Source organism: Rhipicephalus microplus, chromosome 5 (assembly GCF_043290135.1).
Source record: "Rhipicephalus microplus isolate Deutch F79 chromosome 5, USDA_Rmic, whole genome shotgun sequence".
Lineage (NCBI taxonomy): Eukaryota > Metazoa > Arthropoda > Arachnida > Ixodida > Ixodidae > Rhipicephalus > Rhipicephalus microplus.
In genome coordinates, this window is record NC_134704.1 from 2,601,002 (window position 1) to 2,619,727 (window position 18,726).

General features: G+C 43.7%; 1 protein-coding gene and 1 long non-coding RNA gene across 6 annotated transcripts in view; one reads left to right on the forward strand and one right to left on the reverse strand.

Annotated features, from left to right (window-relative positions):
- The first annotated feature begins 22 nt into the window (after positions 1–22).
- On the forward strand, positions 23–7,313 carry LOC119175116 (uncharacterized). The gene is made up of 2 exons (XR_005110244.2): positions 23–208; positions 5,616–7,313. It is a non-coding gene; the product is annotated as an uncharacterized LOC119175116 (long non-coding RNA).
- LOC119174039 (E3 ubiquitin-protein ligase SHPRH) overlaps positions 7,308–18,726 on the reverse strand; it is a 394,742-nt gene continuing 383,323 nt past the window's right edge. For 4 of the 5 annotated variants that reach the window (XM_075894712.1, XM_075894715.1, XM_075894716.1 and 1 more), the window contains 2 exons: positions 13,942–14,082; positions 7,308–7,884 (listed from right to left, as the gene is read on the reverse strand). In XM_075894712.1, coding sequence (XP_075750827.1) covers positions 7,872–7,884; positions 13,942–14,082 — 154 coding nt within the window. In that variant the 3' untranslated portion in view covers positions 7,308–7,871. Of the gene's footprint in view, positions 7,885–13,895; positions 14,083–18,726 lie in introns of all 5 variants that reach the window. The other variant, XM_075894713.1, reaches the window with a different exon arrangement.

The following is an 18,726-nucleotide window of genomic DNA, read 5'->3' on the forward strand; positions in this document are numbered from 1 at the left end:
TGAAAACGTGCCTCACCTGTTATCTCCAAGGAGGATATAAAAAACTTGCAGGTTTTTATATCCTCCTTGGTTATCTCACGCACGAAAACGCCGACGCAGCCGACGTTGACGAAAGCGACGAAAGCTTCCCGCTGTCAGTCATGCATGGGCTTGTCGCTGGTTGGATGGTGTTTATGACAGTACAGCTCAAGAAAAATAAACGCGTAAGGTGTGTTGAATAAATTGTTTTTATGTATAAAAAACATACCAGATTTGGGCGTATAATTATTATTTTGTAAAAACAATTTTGTTGCATTGATTATAATTGTTTTTTTTTTTTGCGCTTGCGTTCTTTGACGTTTGGTTTGTTACGTATCATGACGCACTTCCTGAGGCGAGGTTTCGCGGAGTGTCCTTTCTTGTCTTTTTTTTTTTCTCTAGATCGGGCGGCGGCTAACGCCCCCTAGCCGTAATACGTAGTAAACTAACCACTAGGTTTATCTTTTTTTCCCCTTTAAATAGTGAAGTTGAGGACTGGCACTTTGCAGTGAAGGGTTTAATTTTCACTCGTGCCTTGACTTTAGCCACCAATCAGAGAACCTTCTTCTAGTTAAGTCTACCCGCTTAAGGTCTAGTTTGCCCTCCCTGTCTCTAAACCCCAGTGCTTTGAAAAACTCTGCGCTATCATGCTGAACTGTATATAGGGTGAAGCCCTTTACAGAACATTATAATGTGTTCGGCAGTTTCCTCCTCCTCTCCACATGCACTGCATACCGCGTCTACCCCTTCGTATTTGGCCCGATATGTCTTCGTTCGCAATACTCCCGTCTTGGCCTCAAACAGTAGAGAACTACCCCGAGTATTATCATAGACCCTTTCCTTGGCAATTTTCTGCTTAAAAGTTCGATAGACCTCTAGTGCAGACTTCTTAATCATGCCAATTCTCCACATATCGGTCTTGGCTTCCTTCACCTTCTTATTAACTGATAATTCTTTTTGGTTTGGCCCCCTGCTGTTTTCTAAGTATTTACCAGTCAATTTTCTGGTTCGCTTCCTCCATTTTGTATCGACATTCTTCATGTACAAGTAGCTGAATACATGTCTAGACCAACGCTCCTCCCCCATTTCTCTCAATTGCTTCTCAAATTTTATCTTGCTGCTAGCTTCCCTGCTCAAATGATGTCCATCCCATACCACCTTGTACTCCCCGATTTGGTGTATTTCCGTGAGCTCCTCAGGCAAGCCTACCTATTCCATTTTGCTTAATTTCTAATCTTGCTTGAACTTCTGATCTCATGCACAAGACCGCATTGCCGAACGTCAGACCAGGAACCCTGACCCCTTTCCATATTTCTGTCACAATATCACACCTATTGTAATTCCACAGTGCCCTATTTTTCATTCCTGCGGCATTCCTGATAACTCTAGTCGTTACATATATTTCGTGTTCCCTTAGGTACTCGGTCCCATTGCTTATTCATACGCCCAGATATTTGCATTTATCTGTTATCTCTAGCGTGACCTCCTGTATTCTAAGCTCACTACCTTCATTATCATTGAAAATCTTGACTGCTGATTCTTTTTACCGAATCTGAAATCTAACCTATTTCTCTCATTACTGCAGATGCCCATCCATCTCTGCAAATCTTCCTTGTTGTCGGCCATTAGCACTATATCATCTGCGTACATCAATGCTGGTAGTGCCTGTTCAATGAGTTTTCCTTGTTTGACGAAAGAGAGGTTGAAGCCCAGTCCACTTACCTCTAATTTGGCCTCTAATCCTTGTAGATACATCATAAATAACAAGGGTGACAGAAGGCACCCCTGCCTAAGCTCCCGTTTTACCCCTGCAGGCTTGGATACCTGTTTTTCCCACTTTATAACTGCCTTGTTACCTTTATAGATATCCTTTAAAAGATTAGTGACTCCATCTTCCACACCTAGTGTGTCCAGTATTCCCCACAAGTCCTCTTGAACCATGGTATCGTACGCTCCTTTGATATCCAAAAATGCTAGCCACAGGGGCCTCTGTCTCTTTTCTGCTATTCCGATGCACTGCATCATTGAGAACCGATTGTCTTCGAACCTTGTGTGTTTCCGAAACCCATTCTGCAGTTCTCCCCGCATCTCTTATTAATGCCTGCAGTCTTCCTTTATAATCTGCATCGCCAGCCTGTAGACCACTGATGTCACTGTCATAGGACGGTAGTTGTTTATGTCAGCTTTGTCCCCCTTTTGATTTATAGATCATGCTCATCCTGCTAAGTTTCCATCCATTGATCAGGGACTTTACAATCGATTATTGCTTTGCTCACTATGTCTCTCAGAGTCTGCTTTGACTTGGGACCCAATTCCTTTATCAGCATAATTAGGATGCCGTCAGGACCTGTTGATGTACTACTAGGAAACCTCTTCTCAGCCCTTTCCCACTCTCTTTGTGAAAATGGAGCCACTGCACCACTTGATCTATCCTTGCCTATGAAGGTGCATATTGCACTTTGTTGAAATTTTTCTGTCACCCTTGTTGTCCATTTCTTTGTCCCATTTTCTCTCAACATCATGTGTTGGTTCACCCCGCTGCTTAGCATGTCTGTGTTTCCTAGAGGCTTCCTGACGTTTTGCTATGGATCTCTTAACTTCCTCATCCCACCAACTCTTGGGCTTGTGTCTCCTTTTTCGGGGTGACTTGTCAGGTGCCTTAGCAAGCTCTAGCCCAAACAGTCTAATTATATTTGTGTATGTGCACACTGTTTTATTATCCTCAGTGATTACTTTATCAATTTGTTTAGTAGAAATTTCTATTTGCCTTTTTGAATGAAAATTTTCCTGTAGTTGCTCATATTGTCTCCTTCCCACTTTCTCTGCTCTTCCAAAACTTAGCTTGATACGTTTGTGATCACTACCCAGACTTCTGGAGCCACCTTCATCTATGTGCATTCCCCTGAGCTTATCATACATCCTATGTGACATCAGTGCGTAATCTATCGTCGACTGCAGACTTCCTACCTCCCATGTTATTCGCCCTTCACACTTTTCGGTACTGTTGCAAATTATCAAATCATGCCTTTCACACATATCCATGATCATCTTGCCTGTTAGGTCGGTATACCTATCTATATCTTCTATGTGCACATTCATATCTCCTAGTATAATTATCTCGCATTCTGCTCCTAATTTTTCAATGTCCTTTGATATACACTCCACCATTGCCTGGTTTTCCTCTTTGGCCTTTGCTCCCGTCCACAAGTACACCAAACCAAGGAGTGTCATCGGCCAAGCTACTTTCCCTCTTAACCATAAATGTTCCACGCATCCCTGCTTGATTCTTTGCCAACCCATGCTCTTATGTATGAATGCACCAATTCCACCACCCTTTCTGCTGCCTTCTGTTCGATTGCAATATTCCCATACTTAGTCCGGATTGTAAGATGGTAGCTCCATGTCACGAAGACGTGTCTCCACAACCCCATATACCATCAGCTCCTCCTGCCTTAACTGCTCTTCTATCTTTTCCCACTTTAACCTATTCCTGCCTCCCTGCATGTTAATATAGCCTACGTTTGACTTAGCTCAGCCCTTGCGCCTACGTCGATTTCTTCTCCCACGGACTCAGTGTGGCTTGAATATTTGTGCCTGTTTAGAACCGTCTTTGGCTACACTGTTGGCCTCAGGGCTCTGGGTCCCCCTTAAAAAGCTGTGGCTTGACAACCCATTCTATTACCGACCTTTCTCTGCCCGTTGCATCACCGTAGTGAATGCTATCCTGTGCAAAGGGGCGAGCGCCGGGCTCGTACACATCTTGGTTAACTTCTATTACGTTGTATCCGAGTTGCCGGCTCATACCCTTGATCACACAATTGGCCTCCACTACCCACCTTTCAATCCCACGAGACTGCCCCCAGACCTCTGGGACTGTGCATATGGTCACGTGCACACTCCCAGAGGCTTCTCGAAGCTTACACATCCCATCTTCTAACGTGCACACTCCCAGAGGCTTCTCGAAGCTTACGCATCCCATCTTCTAACTGTCTCTGAAGGTTCTGATCCTTGCCCTTCAACACATCATTGAGCCCAGCATGAATAATGACGAGATTTTCGCCCTCCATGGTGTTCTCTACAATTTCCTGAGTACATCCAAATGCCAGCGCTGCTATGCCACCTTGCGGATCAAGGTTCAGTGGTGTGGCGGGTGCGCAACATTGAGAGTCGTAGCAGACAGCAGCGCCTAATTGCTTTGATAGCTATGGTGGCACAAGTGCCAGTGGCGGGCGGCGGGTTAGTGCGTGCTTTGAGCAGAATTCAAAGATATCGCAGGGGGACAATCTTGCGCGATAAATAATTGGGAAAACCTTCCTGAAAGCGGCCACAGTTTTTAGTTATTGAGCGTTTTGCTGCCTGTCACCGGGAATGACGGCTAAATGCGTGTGTCAGGTGTGCGTAATGCATGAGGCTTGCTGCATAACTATCGCGGCAAGCTGTCATTCTTTTGAGCTTAGATTATTATGGGTGCTTGCCCACTACCTGTGTACTTGCAAAATACTCAGGGGGTTTAGAAATATCGGTGGCTACACGGCCACTTGCTGCTGAAACTGGCATGCTCGTTTTCAGCCACCGAGTCTCACGAAGTGCTTTGCTTGAAAGTGTCGTGGCATCATCATCGCTCATCATGATCATAGTCTTTACCTCGCCGCTCGCGCAGCTCTTGCTAAGAGCTTAAGGCGCGAGTGAGAAAGAGAACGTGAGAAGATTTAGTCCAGAGAGGACGGCGCATGCCTCGTTTCGTCTTTCGCTTCACCTTGTTGAGTGCTGACGGCGACGGCACAGTCACTTCGGCCACCGACACGTGTCTCTCACTCACTATAACTTCTTGCGCTGTTTATGTTGCTTTCCGAAACAAACACCGACATGCACATCCGTTACTACGGCTTTTGCAAAGCATCGTTTCTTACCATGTATAGTTCTGCTATACTCTACGCCCTGTATCATTTCTTCCTAACATGCAGACTGTTTAACAGTCAAAGAAAAAGGATTTTGAATAAACCAAATCCGAAAAATGGCACTTAATTGATTACTTCTGGCGGTTATTTTCTTTGGAGCTACAGCACTTGGGTTTAGACACGGGAGCGTTTGGGATGCCATATGCGATTTGCTACGCGAGATGAAACGACTTGAATTGTAAAGTTATGTAAGTGAAATTTATTTTTCAACGACATTATGCTTTTTTTGCGAATTAAGCTAATTAGTTATTTAGAAAATGATCTATTGCTAAATATTTTGAGATTTATAAACAAAATCATTTATATTACAAGGCACCGCCCATATCATGGCCGGTCCCCCATGGTGCCTTGCGCCAGCTTAATAAGAACCACCCAACCAACTGACGAACTAGCTTGATTCTATCGAGTGCATATACGCTGCTGGGTGGCTACTTGTGTTTACGGTAAAATGCTACATAACTTAGTTCGCCTCTTCACTGAAGGACCCATCAACTCAGGAAAGCACTAACTGACCTCGCATTGCATTCCTCAAAACTGCGAACTGTACACGGCGAGGTAGTGATTAATAAGGTCCATTAAAACGTCCTCTCAGCCTTGATCTGAAATAAAAGTTCTTGCATGCGTTTCTTTTCTCACCAGCTCTATGGCTGCAAGAACATCACCCAGGATCATCAGACCTGCAGAGGGCGTCTCAGACCAATTCAAGCAAGCATCGACAGAATGCTAGATGGCAGAGGAAATGGGAACTAAACACTTACGTCCCACAGCCGTGATCCACTTATTTCGCTGCCAAATAAAGCAGGGACAAGTAGAGAAACTCTGAAACTTTGTTCCCGCAGGACACGGCATGTACCTGTTGGTAGAATCGACTACGCAGCAGTTCATGATTCAGACAAACTGCAAGCTAGCGAACGCTGAGGGAGTGTTTCGTTCAGCCCGGGCTCTCAACGTTTGTCGTCTCTGACGGCCGCGCGGTGGCGCACCAGTCTCAGTGCACGGAGTCTATAGATAGCCGCTGCGTGCCTTTAAGGCTGTATCCTATTTTGTTGGCGTTTTGGAGTAGCAATTAAAACTCTGGTAAATACGTATAGAAGTAGACAGTGGCACTCAGTCGGGAATCACATATACGTACTAGTAAATATATCTAAGGTTAGCCTAATAAGGTTGGATGAAAAGGTAAAGAGCGAATTATTTATAGTTCTAGCTGCAAAAGCTGCGAGAGGCAAGACATTTCGTACGAAAATAATGATGTGTTTGGATCACTCACCACAAAGCGTCATCTTGAATTGCTGAACCCCAATGACTCTTGGCACCATACTCATACACAAGGATAAGTCCACGCGACACGTTCCTGTTGTCCTATAGTATTTGCTTGATAGCTTTCCGATTCGCTACCTCCATTTTGCTTCTACATATTCTTCGTGTATAGCTTCTTAGGCCAATGCTCCTCTTCTGTTTCTCTCAAATTCTATCTTGCCGCTATAGCTTCCCTGCCCTCAAATGATGTCCATCCCATGTCCCCTTATACTCCTGATTTAGTGTATGGCAGAGACTGCTGCGGTGCACGAGCCACCTAAACAAGAAACGGCTCCTGCACTGCACGAAAGTGACGTCATTCACTTTTTCGGCTAGGCATGTTGTTTGGATCGTTTTTGAATCGTTTGACTATGATGTCTGAAACTTTCAGTGAGCCTCCATATAGGCCTCCCATGATCCGGACTTATGTTGCTGGTGATCCTGTGTAGGCCCTTATTTGTTCTGGGATATTTTTGATGACCCTCGCAGAATTGGCTATGAAAAGAAGCACGAACATCATAAATCGTGGCTTGCACTTCACTCGAACTTCAACATGCTTGGACTATCTGTACCTTCGGCTGGCGTCACTGTAGCACTAGAATTTCGCTTCGGATGGCGCTATCGCATTGCGTGTGTTCCGAGTGCAGCGCACGGCTTCCAGACGATAAACATAACAAACAGTGGTGGACAAGCTTTCTGCCATTATTTTCATAGCAGCTAGCAGTCGCTGTTTCTTTTCGCCTCTTGTAGCTACGCCGAACATGCAACATGAAACCTAGTTATGCCGCTCAGCGTACCTTCCCCGCCTTAATCGGCAGACTGAGTCGCAATTCAGAATACTCAAATGCCACGTCATGCTATAGGCGATCAGCACTTGGTAAACGATGCCCAATGGCAAGTGTCGACTGTGTTAGCCCACCTACCTACAAAGCAGTACCGAACAGTCTGTCTGCCCTGCTGAATAACACGGCCTGTGACAGCTGTGACAATTGTATTCCTCAAATAGATGTCATTAACAGGACAATAAAACTAATATCCATACATATTGGTATTTTATTGGGCAAATAGAAGTTGTATTGGTAAAGTAGGTGTTGCAGGTCGGCTTCCTATGGGGTTGGTAGTGGATGTATAAGATGAATACGAGTTGTATAGGTAAAAGCTGCTACCAATTGTTATCGTATAGGTAAAATAGATCTATTTTAGTTTAATACTGGACAGATGGAGAGTGTATCTCTTTTGGTGAAACAATCAATAGCTGTGGGCCTAATAGGTGGCAGCCATTGGCCTTTTGTTGTTCTAATATCTAGCAGTGATGTCTCTAAAAGAACCAGTATGGCATGCATATCCATCTGATGACCTACAGCTAGCATTTTATGTATGCGTGACCATTTGTATGCATGTCTAGATAACTAGAAAGGTAAAGAAAAGGAAGCACTCATCACACAGGAAAATGAGGATAGGAAAGATGGGGAGACGTTCAGAGGAGTTCGATGACGGGGCACTGATCGACCAGAGCTACACAGCACCATGACATGGCGGACAGCGAGGCAATCAGCAAGAGCTACGCAGGCACCACAGGAGACCATTCAGCAGGAATTTTCATGAACTGGCCCTGGTAAAACACGCCAAAGAAATACTTGCAGACACATGATGCTTCGAAGGAATTGACACCATAGAATAATAACAATAAAAACACTGCCACAAAACCACAGCCGGCATAGAGCCAGCCGTTCACAAAAAGAAATTCAAACGATGTGTGGCACAGGGACATATCGCTGCATGTTAGAACTTAATACTTTTTTGTTTTTAACACGTTCCTTGGTTCAGCAGGCTAAGCCATGAGCCAAGTTCTATGCTAAAAACAAGCTTCAGATAATTTTTAAAGTTTATAACAATCTATGCCAAGCAATATAAGTTATGCTGCAAAAACACGAGAAAATATTGTGAATTTGCAAAGGCGACGCACTGTGCGTCAAGCGCGCCATCCATGTTTGGCCGATATAAGAAGACAAGCAGAGCCTGCAGCCAAGTTAAGTCAAAACGTTCTGTGTTTGCAGGTGTGTGATGAAGGAAAGTTTTCTCCCCTCGGCGCGAGCTTTGTGTAACACATCTCAATGCTCTAGTGTGCTTCCACGGTGTTAATGAAGACTATGCTCAGCGTATTTCAGGATAAAAGTAATCTCAATGTCTTGTATTTCTACTTCAAAAAGTGGCACCAAGAATAATGGTGTTACTTCTAATCCCATGCTCTAATTCATTGGTGAGTTGAAACATTTTTAACCTTTCTTTTTTTAACATTATTAAAAACGTGGGACGAAGCCGAAAGGCCAGGAAAACAAGTCTATCGTCCTCTGATGACAGTGATACCAACGATGCCTCGATTGCAAGTCCAGATGCTGTATTAGATGCTGAATTATTGAGCACATAAAGTGTTGCAGTTTGTTTTTGGGTTTGTCAGTGTGCACACAAAAAAGAGTATGGGCGAAGGACTGGAGCTCTGCTCGTGAGTGTAGTTGAAGTCTTGGAAAGACTTTTACACTGTGTGTACAATGTGCGTGTTGAGCCAAGACGCGTTCATCGCCTCATAATGAATGCTGTAGTCGTCATGGTTTTTATGATGAAGTGAGTAACAATCCGCTTATCAAACTTGTTCGACATTACATCAAAAGAACTGCATGAAGTCAACACGACAATTTCAAAGTAAGCGTAGCACACATTACAAAGTAGCGATTTATTAATGCTGTAGCATTAGCTGCATAACTGCGTGCAGCATGTGTGTTATCCAGCTCATTGCAACCTGACTCTTGAGTTGGGCATGCAACAATATGAAATATAGGCTGCCTTAAGTAGTGTGTTATATTTTTCATTGTCTCATGGTAAATCTGCCATAGCCTGATTTATTTCGTGCTAAGGTATGATACCCGAACCACCATCCCAAAAAAAGAGAAGAAGGGCCATGTCACAGATCGTGCGAAAAATATAACGTTAGAGATTGAGATACAGTCGAACACGGTTATATCGAACCCACATATATAGAATTTTCGAGTATATCGAACTTTTTTTAAAAGTTATTCCTTTGAAATTCCTTTGTAAAAGTACAGAAATTTGCACATTTATATCGAATGGTATTTTTACCCACCTTCGGATATATCGAACTCCGCAGTTTTTTTTTCTCATTTCTCTTTCTCTCTCCCATTCTTTCTCCGCGTACTCGTAGGGCCGGAGAGCATTAATGAAGGAGTTGACCTCCTTCTCCTTTTGCTTTTTCTTTTATTTTTGTTGCTGTTTTGTGAGTTTTGATCAGCCAACCACAGCTCGTGCCTTTCGCTGGTGGCCATTGCCTCGCAAGCGCTTCGTTGCTTTCGCTGTCGTGTCGCCTACGTACCACCACATGTGCAGCATTTCTTTATTGTGTGCGTGGTGTTGCGAAGCCGCTGCGAACTCCTTGAATCGTCGACTTTTTGTGCAGCTATGACCAGAGTCAAGAAGCGCAAGACCCTTCACTTAGCGACAAAGTTGCGTGTTGAAGTGGGCGAGAAATGTTTGACCGTCGTGGAAGACTTTGGGATATCACGAAGCACTCTGAGTATTTCGTTGAAAAACAAGGCAGATATCAATGCAAAGGCATCGGAGCAGCGACCGTCCGAAGCCAGTCATATGCGTGCTTTTGTGACCGGGAATGTATAAAAGGCACTATATGCCTGGTTTTTAGAAGCGCACGCGAGGAACATTCTGGTGGATGGCCCGATGCTGATCGCCAAGGCCAAACGGTTTGCCACTGCACTTGGTGAAACAACTTCGCCAACAACTTCGGGTGGCTTCACCGATTTGAGCAGCGCTACAACATCGTTGGCAAAACAAATTCTAGTAAAAGCCAAGCTGTCAGCTGCCAGGACATCGAGCAGTGGATGATGAAGAAGTGGCCGAAAATCTCCGCAAATTTTTTTTCCCGCAAAGATCTTTAATGCCTGGCCAAATGTGAAGATGGACACAGAGGTCAACTGCTTCTGCAAGGCAAGCTAAGAGCGCCGGAACTTGAAACCGGTGAAGAAGACGACTACGAGCGAATAGACGACACATTTCGTGAGTTTTCGTCCCATTTCCCGCCAGCAGTTCCACACGAAGTGTCTACAGACGACTTCGTGAAAGTGGACTGCAATGTCCAAGCCGACAACTCATATGACGAGGAGAATCGTTCGGACGAGGCGCTGGCTACCTGCGCGTACTTTGCTGCTGAAGTGGCAGCAGCGTCGTGCTCCCTACCAGGCTGCAAAAACTTGGCACCTTTTATCTCTATTAACCACTACCACCACCACCATCATTTGCCGTTGTATTGGCCACATGGAGGGAGCCAGGCTGTCGCACCTGGACAGCTTGGATAAGATCAAGACTAGCGTTTTCAACATTTCAAAAACGAAGTAGCAGGCCAAGATTAGCGATTTCTTTCACACAAATAAATCATTCTGTTGCAGCGTGTATGTGGAATCACTTGTCATTCTTGATTGCGCCTATAATAGGTGATGATCCACTACAGATAAGCTCTCGGGGCCTCTAAATTTTATATCAAATTTTTCATATATAGAACTAATTCACGATCCCCTTCGAGTTCGATATATCCATGTTCGACTGTAACTGAGTTTGCTGTAATTCAAAACACCACAAGGTAAAAGCTTAATGAAGTTGGCAGTTCATTCTTGGGTACAGCTCAAAGTACACAAGATGCAAGTATCTAAGAGGAACGATGTGCTATCTTTTTTTTTTTTTCATTTTGCCCATCTCTTCTTTTTATTCCTTTATTGCCGCAAATTTTGCCGCTAGACTTTTAATTCATGCAATCACCCACAGTTGCGTGTGTCATATGTCACTCAGTATTTTGCGAACATATGCGGTGAATGAAGCCTCTCAATAATTTTTGACTGTGCCCACAACTTTCTACACTTTGCCATCAATGTTATACTTTAATCAAAGTGTTACAGTTGTTCAATTTTGTGACTCTGTTTAAACAATTTTTTTTTCTCCGGATTTTTCAGGCACTTTTTTGGTGCCAATGTGGAAGCAGAAGAAATTGACATAAGACACAGTTGCCTTGGCAAAATAGTCGCTTTCAATATCGCTGACAGCTTGAGGTAATGGAAGAAGGACATGTAGTCTTGATTATGAAAATATGTATATTTGACTATATGCCTCATATCCACTGTGATTACCACTGCAGGAGCGCTGCTGTATTGTGGCCTTTCTGCATGATCACAGGACATCCATGAAACACTTACGTTATACTGATTATAATACAGTCATCATCATCATCAGCCTGACTACGTCCACTGCAGGACAAAGGCCTCTCCCATGTTCCGCCAGTTAACCCGGTCCTGTGCTTGCTGCTGCCAATTTATACCCGCAAACTTCTTAATCTCATCTGCCCATCTAACCCTCTGTCTCCCCCTAACCCGCTTCCCTTCTCTGGGAATCCAGTCAGTTACCCTTAATGACCAGCGGTTATCCTGTCTACGCGCTACATGCCCTGCCCATGTCCATTTCTTTTTCTTGATTTCAGCTATGATATCCTTAACCCCCGTTTGTTCTCTAATCCACTCTGCTCTCTTCTTGTCTCTTAAGGTTACACCTACCATTTTTCTTTCCATTGCTCGCTGCGTCGTCCTCAATTTAAGCTGAACCCTCTTTGTAAGTCTCCAGGTTTCTGCTTTGTAGCTAAGTACCGGCAAGATACAGCTGTTATATACCTTTCTCTTGAGGGATAGTGGCAATCTACCTGTCGTAATTTGAGAGTGCTTGCCGAATGTGCTCCCCCCCATTCTTATTCTTCTAGTTACTTCAATCTTGTGGTTCGGCTCTGCGGTTATTACTTGCCCTAAGTAGACATAGTCTTTTACAAGTAATAATAATAATACAGTAACGACTGATTAATAGCCAAGTACATAACCAATGCATTACCAATAGCCATATACAAAACCAATACAATGCCATTAGGCAAATAGAGAACCAATATGCCAATACAGTTCCAATTGACTGATACAGAACAAATACCAATGTATTCCTGATGGGCTTATACGGAACAAATAAACCAATATATTTCCAATAGCCCTATAGATCAATATGACGAATAAACCAACAGACCTATAGGTGTCCCTAACCCAATAGGCTGTTGGTTTTTCTATTAGAATTTTCGCTGGAGAGTGCATGGTCATCATCAGGATTTTCTCTAAGGGGTGCAAACCAATATGTTGCATCGTGGCTTGGGGAGGGGAAGAGCACTGGCGTACCCAAGGTACACCGTTGCAGCACCCCCCCTCCCTATTATGCCAATGTATGGGGCTGACCTTGCGCCCCCATGCGCATGTCTATGGCAGTACCCACAGCCACCTTTGGTTTCATTTTGACGATGTACGCCCGCACTGCCTCTACCAGTCGCTGCTCTCGTCTGTTCACCAGTGCGGCACTTGCTGCACCGTCAAAACTATACCATTGGTTCCCATGGGAACACCAAGCAGACGACACAATGCAGAGGGAGACATACTATTGAGTAGCGCTGCCATAGGCTATGGTGTGGAGATGGCTGCTACACAGAGATGGTGCCATCTAGTTTTGATAAAACAAACCAGCTGTGAAAAATTGTAAATGTAGCCTAGGAACTTTTGACCACCCCTGAACATAGGAGATATTTGTATTTGACAATTCTTTAGTGTGATTTAAATAACACTTTCACATTTCCACACACAGTATTTTCGTTGTTGATAGGTATTTAGCTTGAAAAGCAAGAATGTGGGTATTTTGATTTTTAATATGTATATCTGTGCTTTTTTTCATATGTCTGAACATAACACAAACTTAGCACACAACTTTGCTGCTGTACGCTACTTCAGAAATGAATGAACTCAGCCAACAATACTGCTGGTACGGCCAAGCCCTTTACTGTGCCCAATCCATAATAAAGTGTTAACTGTGACTGACAAATTGTTAAACAAAGACACGTGCTTAAGGGTGTAAACCGCGTATAAAAAGGCCATAGTGGCAACTAATGCGATCATTGCACCCATGTATTTCAGTTGGCTGCGTGAGTTATTTATATTTTTATAACTATTTTTAGATGCATGATGCCAGTAAATTTTGTTTTTTATTTTACCCTGTGCATGTTCGTTTTGCACTCACTTACTACATTAGCATTCCCAAACATGTAACTAGGCTGCCCTTTGACACGCGACGTTTCGTATTCTTGTAAAGCTCCAGCATTAGGAACAAGGCAGCTCCATGCTGCATCACATTATTGAAGACTTCAAGTGCCTTGTGTGAATGATCCATGCGAAAACACTACTCCACCCACAACTTTGAAGGTGGTACAATGTTGAATTTTCGGATGAAGTAGAGGAATAAAGATATAAACATAAAAGCTTAAAATGACTCGTAAAAACATTCAAGCACTAAGAATGTAAGAAATAAAAATAGGGGTAACAAAAATTGAGATTATGAAAATGCAAATTATTATTGCAAATGAAGACTTGAAGCAGCAGCCACTACTATTTGAAAAACACAGAGAAAACGCAATCTTGTTTAATCCAAATCAACTAGTTGTCCAAACACTTTCAACTGCTCTTTTAAATTGAACATTACCAATGACGTGTTGCTGCGTAATGAAAATGAAGTATATCAAGTTCACTTGAATAGGTTCTTCAAATCGTTGATAGTCATCTTTGCATGGTCTTCTAAGGAGCTCTGAGATGCCTGTGTTGACCTGAAGAAGCCGGCAATCCGTTCCTCTATAGTATTCTTGACCATAAAGTGATGAATATAAGTCTTCCTGCACAAATGAAAACAAAAGTTTGAAATCATTGCAGCCTGCTGGCAGCCTTACAATTCAAATCCTAATCACAGCTACAAAACACAAAGTACTTGGCACTGGAGCTACCACACTCAATCATTTGCTATAAGCTTGCAGCTTTCTTGGCTGCCCTGTTTGCCAATAACATGCACTATTCAGGGAGGTACACATGAACAGCATAAACTGTATGTTGTGATGCAACCGAATACTGGAATTCTAAATAATGTTTGCAACATTAAAAATGACATTCTAAACTGCGTGGTCCATGAGTGCACCTGAGGTATGCATTGCCCTGACAAGGTCTGTGTAAAAAAGAAACACCAATCTGTGACAAAAACCCTGGCTAGCAGTAATTGCAGTACATATTGGCAGGCAAATAGCCCACTCATTTTATTGTCACATAATTTGTACAGAGGAGTGGTAAGTAGGGTTACTGACAATAGTAGGGTTTCCTGTCTGCCTGTACCAATGAGGTGAACAGGACAGCTACAAGTCTAGCCTATGGCATACACAGTCCTGATTGAGCATATCATGGGCAGCGATGGGAGAACCCGGCATGCAGACACTTTTCCGGCAAGGAAGGCTCATTATCCCTGGGCATGCAAATTGGCTACTTTAAAACCTGTTTTGAAAATTAACATTTCACCACGGCTACTCTCTGGCTAATTCTATACTTAGCGGCTATTTTTTATGTAACTGCTAGAAAAAATATATTGTTTATTGTTTTCAAGCTATTTGGTTGTGTCAGCTGATTCGCGCATGTGCCCTCGCTGTGCCAACAGGGAGGCATGCATTGAGGCTCCCCTACACAATGTGCAGTGTGCTGTAATGATGAAACAGTTGGGTGAATGTTGGCAAATAGATGGCTGTGGGGACGTTGCTTGCTGGTTTCTAACACTTATGCATAGTGCATTTCCTTGACCGAAAGAGAAATTTACAGAAAAATGAGGATAGGCTGTTCTTCAAGTGAATTTCACAACTTGGAACTGTATACTGTGGCTTCAATAATAGCACCTTCAATGTATAATCCTCCTGCTGAGTTGCTGGCCAGGATGTTCAGTTACATTAGCGAGAACTGCATCTGTTATAAACACACTTCGCTCTCTGTTGGTGGCAACAACACTGATCTACACGAGCCACATAGATCACATTTTTAAAACATACACAACCAAACCGTTGGCCACGAAGCAAGAATTCTTGAGGAGGCGAAATTGCACTCGCTTGGGCGCCCTGAAAACTTTACGAAATCTGGCACAGGACTAATGCCTCCTTTGTCGTGAAACTCCACTAGGGGAGAAGAAAAAATGTGCTCGCCGTCCTCACTGCGCTCTCGTTTAAGGCCACTCCGTGCCAAATGGCCGTTCGCAATCAAGTGGATGTGTTCCAGTGCATACTTATCAGCTCCAATTTCTAACGCAACAGCGTTTAAGCGCACGTTTCGCAGCAATGCCAACATCAGCATCATTGTTTGTGAGTGAAAAACTGACGCTTTTTGTGACTGCAAAATCAAGATGCAAATAAAATGAGCAGGCATGTTTACTTTGAGCAACCAAAGTAGCTGTCCTTGCACGCTTTCCGCCCTTCATGTCAGGTCCAGTTCATTTTTCTTTGTATATTTGTCTGCATGTGTATGCGTGCGTGCATGTGTGTGTGAACAGCTGACAAGTTGAGAAAGTACGGAAAGTTTGAAGGCACGAAGTCTTTCCTTGGTCTTGCTCTTGGTCTTTCCTGGCTATGGTGCAAGCCAATGCCTCCAACCTCACTGGGCCACTAGAAACATTGAGGGAAACTACCTTGACCTTGCAGGATGCCTGTACACTTTCACCGCATCCTGAAGAACCACTGGTTGAACTGTTCAAAGCACTCCTTCGTTGCGACGTGAAAAGCATGTGCAGACATCGAAGAATCACCCAAAACAGGGCTGCTGGCGCAATGTGAGTAACGCAAGGAAGCCAAGATCGTGAAGGGACTCACTGCCGCTTGTTGAAAACTCCCAGGGCCACCTCCCAATGGGCCACAAAAATCCGGTGGACATTCGAGTTATAGCCAAACGTCAACATCCAGAGTTGATTATCCAAGGGAGGATCTAAGGCCGTTACATTTTTATTGTTCTATACGTCTATTTTGTTTTCTGCCTGGAACATCCGAAGAATATCTTACAAAAGATTTCACGTTGATGCAATAATTTGGACAGCACATGGACATCCACGAGACATCCCAAAAAACAAACCCTTAAGACTTTTCGAAAGGACCGTGTTCGCTTGCAGTTTATTAGTATTTTTTCACAACTCCAATATAGCCTGATCTGCCAAACAATTTCTTAACGTGTACTTCAAGACATTGTTTAGGCGCTATACAGAGCCAGTGTTCAACGTCCACCTCAATTGTTCTGAGAAAATTGTGTTGAGAAAGTGCCAAAATGCCCCATACATCAGTTCGAAAGAGCAGTGACCATCGATTTTTCTAGCTAATGACGAAATTACAAACCTCCCCAAAATAATTGATTCGATACTTCAAGCAAGAGTGTAGAGCTGCCCATTTTTTTTCAACCTGAACGTGCGAGCACCGAGCGCCAAGTCAATAATTCTTTATTCCCGGTCTCGCTGTCCGGATCCCAGAGCAGCCTAGGAGACAACAGCTGAACACTGTTAATAGCATGTGTGCACGTATTGTCGTTATATAATTTTGCCCCTGCGCTTAGTTAATACAGCTTTCATAGACTGAGCGGTCAACGCTAGTGCATTCAGGTTAAAAAAATGGGTGGCCGTATGTGCGTGTGACATATTCTTTTCCAGCCAAGGCGCTTGTATAACAACGCTTGCTGCAACAGGCCCACGCAACTGCAACCGATACAATAACGGGTGCGACACGTGACCAAAACACAGACGCTCATTGGCGCACATGCCAGCTCGCATCAGTTTCCGGCACTGCATGACTTCGGGTAAGCGGTGACGCAGTATAATGTCCCGCATGTTGAAATTTGCATGACTGTGTTTTTTATCCAGCGGCCGCGAAACTTGTCCTCCTCCCCCAATGATGTGCGGTGGCTCAATCAGTAGGCCGGCGGTCATCGCTTGGCATGTTCAGCTTACCTTTACGTATTACTGCAGCTGTTATCCAGAGTCAAGTAACAATTTGCATTCTGTTTTCTGCATATTTTGCACCAGTGTCTTGTGAAACAAGTTTTACTGTGTGTTTTCAACGACGGGTAATTTCAATTCAATGGCCGGATGTGCTTGCCATCTTCGTTGCAGACATAGGACGCAGCTAAAATGTCGCCCATTCGGATAACGTACTTCTTTCGGTAAGTCCAATTATGTGCCCCTGACTTTTCATCATTTTGTTACTGGAGCATTTTAAAATTGTAAATAAAACGGCAAGTATGACAGTTGTTTGCTCGCAGTTGAATCTTGGTCGAACGCGTAGCTATATATAGAACACACGCCGGTGCGAATCGTAAGCCAGACTAACTCGACCTATTTTGGATAATCTTGTTCTTCTGTGTGATACAGCTCACGTTTGTGGGCGTGTTTGTGAGGGCAACAAGCTGACATACTTCTTGGCAAGCAAGCTTACAACTATGCCGGCCGGACACCAACGAAGTGCAATGTTTCTACGGCACACACGTGCCTCGCCCGAGTGCAGTTACGATTGATTGTTATTTACAAATACATGACGGCATTTTATAAGATCTGTAATTGGAAATCTGTCTTATGCTTTCGGACTCATACGTAGCTTACTTACGTTTTTTTTGTATGCAGCTTTTCTTCACTGCTGTCAGTGCAAGACATTGCGCCTGGGACTGCGCCTGCTAATGCGACCGCCAGTGCACTTTGTTTGACGAGACCGGAAGAGCATCATATGATCGTCATTGTTCATGACTTTTCATGTGAAAGCTTATATTTTTTTTTTCAAAACTCAGTCGAATTCTTTAAAATAAACATAGATTGCAGCACTGTGTACTCTCTGCTACATCCTTATTTGCTTGACAGCTTAGTTGCAGCATACTACGTTGTCAGAAAAGCCAGGAAAGTTGTTGATACCGAAGCATTAAACCTAGCAAGAGTACAGGCAAAATTTTTTTCGGGAGGAAGGGGGGAGAGGGCACAGGGCAGGCAAATGGTCATTTTGCGCTATCTATTCCATGGCAAAAAAATATTTCAAGGGGGCATGGGCCAGGTGTGCCAACCCCTGGCTACGCTTCTGTACGAAGGAGTATGTTCAATACAGGCACAATCTTGTTTGCGTGCTATAATACAATGTTCGCTCTTGTCATGTGCAATAAATCGAAGCTAGCTTAAATGTAGTGCGTACATGGTGCCCTTCACCAATCGCATGGACAAACATTGTGTTAAGAAATTTAGTGTCGCTATACTTCCAAATTGCCTGCGTGCGTACGCTGTTGCGTTCCTTTGTATTCACCACTGCACCATTGGAAAATACAAAGGAACACAAGGGCTCACATATGCAAGCTGCTTGGGGCCCCAGCACTAAAACTATCTAATGTGAAGCCTCATATAAGGCAATGCATGTCTGATGAACGTCCGGTCATTTCAGCAATATTCCTAGTGTCACGCAGTTTATTCACGTACAGACCTACTGGAAGGCCGAGGAACGCCAGAA